The 6,712-nt window shown below is 58.0% G+C and overlaps 1 protein-coding gene across 1 annotated transcript; it reads left to right on the top strand.

Annotated features, from left to right (window-relative positions):
* Positions 1–539: 539 nt before the first annotated feature.
* On the top strand, positions 540–5,326 carry TMEM121B (transmembrane protein 121B). Its single transcript, XM_080811949.1, has one exon. It carries the CDS (start codon positions 741–743, stop codon positions 2,502–2,504), a length of 1,764 nt encoding a protein of 587 aa, XP_080668075.1. The 5' UTR covers positions 540–740; the 3' UTR covers positions 2,505–5,326.
* Positions 5,327–6,712: the final 1,386 nt, after the last annotated feature.

Genomic DNA, 6,712 nt, shown 5'->3' with positions numbered 1-6,712 from the left:
GTGCCTGAAAGAGAGGCAGGCTGCCCAGGTGAAAGGGCGCTGGCCCCGGTGTAGAGGCCCCAGCTGCCCCTACTGTCCGCAGAAGTTGTGCTGACCAGGCACAGAGGCCGGAACCTGTCGCCTGGGCCTGGTGCTCAGAGGCCTGATCTACATGGAGACCAAGGCCATCCGGTTACTAACGCTTCAGCAGTTCCGCTGGTGGGATCACTGAACGACTTCCCTAGGAATCGTCTGCTCCGGTTAGGTCCTCCCAGTGCCAACTCCGCCCAGCTCCCGCGTTTCTCCCTCCTCCTCTCTCATCCTCTAGGCCCCCCACAGGGCTCCCCACCCCAACTCTCGCGCCTCAGCAACCCCTTCCCCTTTTTGTTCCTGCTGATCCAGCGAGCCAGGCTTTCTCCTTCTCTGGTCTCTCTTCCTACTCTCCCCCTTGAATCCAGTCCTGGTTTCCCCGCCGCCAGCCTCCCCTTTCTCTCCGACTAGGCTAGCTCCCCGCCCCCGCCGCGCCCGTCGTCACCGCGGTGGGTTCAGCTCCTCGCTTACCCCGCTCCCAGCCACCCGGGGCTTGGCTCGCCCAGTCCGGTGGCTCCAGTCCGGATCTCGCTGCTGCCCGACCCGGGTACGAGTACCAGCCGCTGGGGAGGAGGCGGCGGCTGGCCCCGGCTCCCCCTCGGCCGCCTTGCCAGCCCGGGGTTGGCGGGGAGGGAGCAGCAGGGCAGCCCCCCGGAGCCCCTCGGAGGACAATGCACCCAGCGCTCGGCAACCCCCGCTCGGTCTCGTCCTCGTCCGGCTCCTTCCCACCGCCCCCCGCCGCTGCCCGGCTGCAGCCCCTCTTCCTCCGGGGGGGTTCCTCCCGCGGCCGGAGAGGCTCGGGCGACAGCAGCACCAGCACCAGCACCAGCCGGGGGGGAGGCGGCGGCAGACGCGGCGGGGGCGGCGGCGGCGGCGGCGGCTCCCCCAGTAGCAGCACCGGCGCCGAGAGAGAGGACGACGACGAGAGCATCAGCATCAGCAAGCCGCTGGTGCCAGCCGGCCTCCCGGGACCCCCGACTCAGGGGGGTGCCCCAGCCGCCGACCCCGCGCCCGCCGCCTTCTCCTCCTCGGCCGCCACCTCCTCCTCCACCTCCACGCCCACCTCCTCCTGCAGCATGACAGCCGCGGACTTCGGCGGGGGCGCTGCGGCCGGGGCCGTCGGGGGCCCCGGGAGCCGCTCGGCCGGGGGCGCGGGCGGCACGGGGACCGGCAGCGGCACCTCCTGCTGTTCGTGTTGTTGCTGCTGCGGCCGCCCGGCCCGCTCGGGTCGCAGGGGTCGGCGCCGAGGCTGCGCCCCCAGCCCGGGGTGCCGCTGGGGCTACCAGGCGCTGTCCGTGGTGCTGCTGCTGGCACAGGGTGGTCTGCTGGACCTGTACCTCATCGCCGTCACCGACCTGTACTGGTGCTCGTGGATCGCCACTGACCTGGTGGTGGTGGTGGGCTGGGCTATTTTCTTCGCCAAGAACAGCCGGGGCCGTCGGGGCGGCGCGGCCAGCGGCGCGCACAACCACCACCAGCACCACCACCACGCCGCGCCGCCTCTACATCTACCCGCCGCTTCGGCCACCTCCGCCGGGGCTGCGGCAGGGGCCAAGGCGCGCGGCGCCCGCGGGGGCGCAGGTGGCTCGGGAGCCGTCCCGGGCGCTGCCGGGGCCGCGGGCGAGTTTGCCTTCGCCTACCTGGCCTGGCTCATCTACTCCATCGCCTTTACGCCCAAGGTGGTGCTTATCCTGGGCACGTCCATCCTGGACCTCATCGAGCTGCGCGCGCCTTTCGGCACCACGGGCTTCCGCCTCACCATGGCGCTGTCCGTGCCCCTGCTCTACAGCCTGGTGCGGGCCATCAGCGAATCGGGCGCCCCCCCTGGCTCGGCGGGACCCCTGCTCCTGCAGCCCCAGCAGCACCGAGCCGCCGGCTGCTTCCTGGGCACGTGTCTGGACCTGCTCGACAGCTTCACCTTGGTGGAGCTGATGCTGGAAGGCCGCGTGCCGCTACCCGCGCACCTGCGCTACCTGCTCATCGCCGTCTACTTCCTCACCCTCTCCTCGCCGGTGCTCTGGCTCTATGAGCTCAACGCCGCAGCGGCAGCCTCATCCTGGGGCCAGGCTTCCGGGCCGGGCAGCTGTAGCCGCCTTCTGCGCCTGCTGGGCGGTTGCCTGGTGGACGTGCCCTTGCTGGCTCTGCGCTGCCTCCTGGTGGTGAGCTACCAGCAGCCCCTCTCCATCTTCATGCTCAAGAACCTCTTCTTCCTCGGCTGCCGTGGCCTGGAAGCCCTAGAGGGCTGTTGGGACCGGGGGAGTCGGGCCTCCCCGACTCGGGGGAGAGGGGGCTACGGCGCTCCGCCCTCCGCCCCGCCACCGCCACCGCCACCACCACCACCTCAGGGAGCCTCCCAGCTGGGCCACTGCATCTCGGAGAACGAGGGGGGTGCCCATGGCTATGTCAATACCCTGGCCGTGGCCTCCCAGAATTGAGGAGGGATAAGGGAGAGGGGCTTGCTTTGGGGTTGAGAGACCCCAGCCCCTTGTCCTTTGATCGTCTTTCACCCAGATTTGATCAGGCTCTATTTGGAAGACGGAACTGTTAATAGGGCCAAGGGCCAGTGTGTCCTTCTGCACCCCTTGGGTCAAGACTGCTTGGAGGGAGACCAGCAGCTAATGGTGAAGGAGGAAGGTCCACCTACTACTCTATTTCCCCTTCTCCATGCCCTACCCTAATCTAGCCTCCAGGGGCCAGATACCTCTGCTTCTTGCTTTTCCCACCACCATCCTAATTCTTGTTCATTGAGGGGGAGAATGGTGAAAAGGGTGTGCCCAGACAGGGGTGCTGGGCCTGAAGCCTTCCCCCTGGCTTGGAAGTGCCAGATTCTTATAGGCTGTGGTTGGTGATCATTGTCCCACGCCTTGAAACTGATCGAGAATCCACTGTTACCCTGATGTGTCTATTGGATTTTTTTCCAGATGGTAGATGCCAAGTCTGTGTTTGTCTGTGTGTATAGTATAGTTTTCTTATTTCCACACTGTGGCCCCTTGCAATCGGTAGGAGATCTGGGGAGGCCCTGTCCTTCCCACCACACATACAACCACCCTCCTCATTCCTACCTGAATTTGTGGCCGTGAATTCCCAGAAAGAGCTGGGCTCCTGGGAGCTGCCCAGTTGCTCTCCTCCAAGGGAGATGCTCACCCAGGATCTTCCTCAATTCTACTCCTCTCTTCTCAGCTTGGGGGAGGAGAGGGTCCATACCCTAAGGACCGAACTGCACCCTTTCTTGGGTGAGTGAGCATTTCTACCTCCGTGCTTTCAACTTTTGTTGCATCATGCACTGATGCTGCTTGCAAAAAACTAAAGGCAAAATACTCAGACGTTGCATTTAACATGGCCACTGGATCCAGCTGGGGTTTGGTGCCAGTCTTATTACAGGGTCTGTGGAGTATCAGCCATTGGCTTGCCCTCCCACTCTCTCTCTCCCTCTGCACCCAGAACTCTTATCCTTCCCGATGTTTGTTGCTAACCGGGTCAGATCTTGGCTTAGAACAACAGCCTTGGTGGGGTTCCTGAAATAAAGTGAAGCTGGGGCTCCCATTGGCTCAAGGAAATCCAATTCCATATCTGTCCTTCCTCTGGGAAGCCTGGTGTGGTACAGAAAAGGTGGTGATGACCTTTGTCCTCTGCTCTGGTAAAGAGAATTTCTAAGGAGAAGGCAGTCTGCAGAGGGAGTCTGGGCAAATCCTTCCCCTGCCCTGCCTTCCTCTCTGGTGTTCTTTTTGAGATGAATGACAAGGGACACCCAGGGGTTGCCCACTTATGGTCTCGATGTGGGACATCTCTCTTGGCATCTTTGAGGGTGGATAAGTATTTTGGGGGGAGGTAAGAGTGCAGGAGAACTGTTGGCAGCAAGGCCAGGAAATACTCACTGTCCTCCACCCCAGAATAGGATGGGGTGGGGGCAAAACTGTAAGAATTTTTGTTTCCCCTCCCCCACCCCCTTGTATGCTTTGTGTGGTGTAATACACCCTGGGCAAAGGACCAGAAGTCATGATTGTAGTTTTGACTGTCCCTCACTCGCTTTGATGGCACATTGCTTTTGCTTTCTGGGTCTCAGTGTTTTACTTGGAGCTCTTCTCTCCCAACTTCTTGGGGGTTTGTTGACAGAAGACTTCCATGGAGATGGAGACACAGAGGACTGATGTCTTGACCAGAGTCCTTCTGAGCCTCCCCTACCGTCACAGTGGGGAATGATGGAGGAAACATGTTTACACTCAATGTATTAATCTATGCTCCCAGCCCCTTGCCCTCCTAGGTCCAATATTATTAGTGGGTTGGATTTTGCAACTAGTCTTTATTTTCTGTCTCCCCACTCCCCCTTCTCCCCCCACCATATCCTTTCCCTTTGAATTCCATGTGCTCAAAGTCCTGGGCCTAGACTGTTCCCTGGGTCTCCATCTCCTCTCTCCAGCTTTGCTCTCTCTGCTACCTAATCTCAGTGGCTGTGAATGGACTTTGTGTCTGAGCCATGGCCAGCCCCTGGCTGGCCCCTGTCCCACCCCCTTTCTCCTGTTTGGATGCTGGTCTCCCCCGCTGAGTGACTGACCATAAAATCTGAGTACTGTTGAGTTTTCTGGTGGGAGGCTGTGATAGGTTCAAATGAGCTACCACTTCCCTAGGTACTCTGAGAGACTGACGGCAACCCGGCGAGCTCTGGCAGAGGCTGGGCCTGCTCAGGCTCTGTCTGCCGGCCCCCCACTCATCTTGGACATTCTCTTTCAAACATCTGGTGCGAGCACTTTGCGCTCAGGGGTCAATCCCTTCCTTCCGGTGTTTTTCATGAGTGCTTTTACTTTCTTTCCTTGCCCCACTCACAATGAGACATGACCCCGATTTTTTCTTGCTTTCTAGGGGCATCTGTAGTGGGGGGTCAAACTGGAGATGTTTCCCCAGGGAGGTGCACTGTCTCCTGAGGCTCACGCCAGCAGTATGGTTCACAGGAAAGTACCCCTGGTACAGAATTCAGACAGTCTGCCTCTAATGTGTGTGCCAGTAAGGCGCGCCCTTGACCTGAGCCTCTGACTCTACAGATTGTAAAAGGGGGCTGGACCGGCCTCTCTCTAAAGGCTGTTCTGATATAACCTGGCCTGATTCTGAATCCATGTATTTTTGGGGGAAGAGAGCTGGCTGGAAGTTAGAGCCTGGAAGAAGGGAAGTTGCACCTCACTAGCGTTGAGCACGTTCCCCCTCCCCCCTTTTTCTTTTTAAAAATAAAACCAGCCTCTGTTCTGAAAATAAAAAACTTGAGACTTGTGACAAGCTTCCTGTGTGGTTTGTTTTAAGATCTTTCCCGTCCTGGTTTCCTTACTAAATTCTTAAATGTCACTGTGACATTTGTCATCATTTTATAGGCTTGTGTTAACATTGTGGGTACACTTGGCCATTTCCTTCTAGGTGGTTGGTACTAGTCAGGGAGGTAGGGTAGCTCTGGCCTTGACCTGGGGGGTGTCTTGGCAGACTTCCTATAGGCAGAGCTAACTCATGTGGGCTCTTGACCTGAGAGACATTTCCCCAGACACTTGGGGCTTTCACTCCCATTTCTTTCTAAGAGTAAGTTCCCAAAGAAAAGAGTTTGAGAGACTTATATTCAAATACTTTCCCCTCCTCTCTGACTCTTGCCTCAGCCAGAGGCATGAATTATGTATGAATGAGACAAGCAAGACCTTTCTTTAAACAACATCACCATCACCACAACACAAAGGGGACTGTGAAGTCTGACAGAATATTGAGTCTGCACAAAAAAAGTTGTTGTTTTTTTCCTTTTAGCACAGAAACAGCCAGCACTATTGAACCACTCCGTGCTGTTGCCCTGTGATGCTCGTGGCCATTCCAAGGGCCACATAGCGGTTGGACCCAGAAGGCAAAAGAGGCAAACTGAGAGCATGGGAACCCCGGTCCTGGGCTTGCTCTGCCTCCTACCCACTGAGGCTGTGGGCACTGACCTCCACTCCTGGGGTGTCTTCATCACTTATCACCCAGGAGCACTATTACCTCACAAGGCTGTGCGAATAATTAAATGAGGGGGCATATGGAAAGACGGTCCTTTTCCTCAAGACGTTGATAATCATAACCAAGGACAAAATTCACATGTAAAACGATGACAGAAAAACATAAGACCACATCTTCCTTTAAACAAGGTAATGAATTTGACTAAGCATGTTATGTTGACATGTTTCTCACAGGTAAGGAAGCTAGCTGTCCCCCCCCCTCACCCCCGCGCTCGGCGGGACCGTTCATGAAAGCACTGTGTAAAAGACGAAGAAATGGCACGTGGACAGGGGTGTATTCACGTGGGCAGTGCAGAGGCCCCATGCGGGCCTTGCTGAGGGCTTGAGTCTGTCCCCAGGTTCTGGCCCTTGGGAGGCTCCGGAGACACATCCTGTGCTTGCCTGCGGAGGCCCTCAGTGCAGAGCCGCTCATTTCATCCTCACAGCCATGGGCAACGGAGCTCGAGCTCCATCCTCCTGAGGTCCAGAAAGATAGAGTAGCTTGCTGAATTCCATGCTGGAGTCAGGAAAGGAATCCAGATTTGAACCCAGGCCTGTCTCCAAAATCTGCACCACCCCAGGCAGCCTTCAGACTTAGCTGTTGACAGAGTTCAACTTCTCCTTATTAAAGCTGAATGGTCTAGCTAAAA

Source organism: Martes martes (genome assembly GCF_963455335.1).
Source record: "Martes martes genome assembly, chromosome: 8".
NCBI lineage: Eukaryota > Metazoa > Chordata > Mammalia > Carnivora > Mustelidae > Martes > Martes martes.
This window is presented reverse-complemented; position numbering and strand designations above follow the sequence as displayed.

What these genes read in the sequence shown, in the direction of transcription:
- TMEM121B (XM_080811949.1), top strand. Translation starts at nt 741, where the DNA reads ATGCACCCAGCGCTCGGCAACCCCCGCTCGGTCTCGTCCTCGTCCGGC.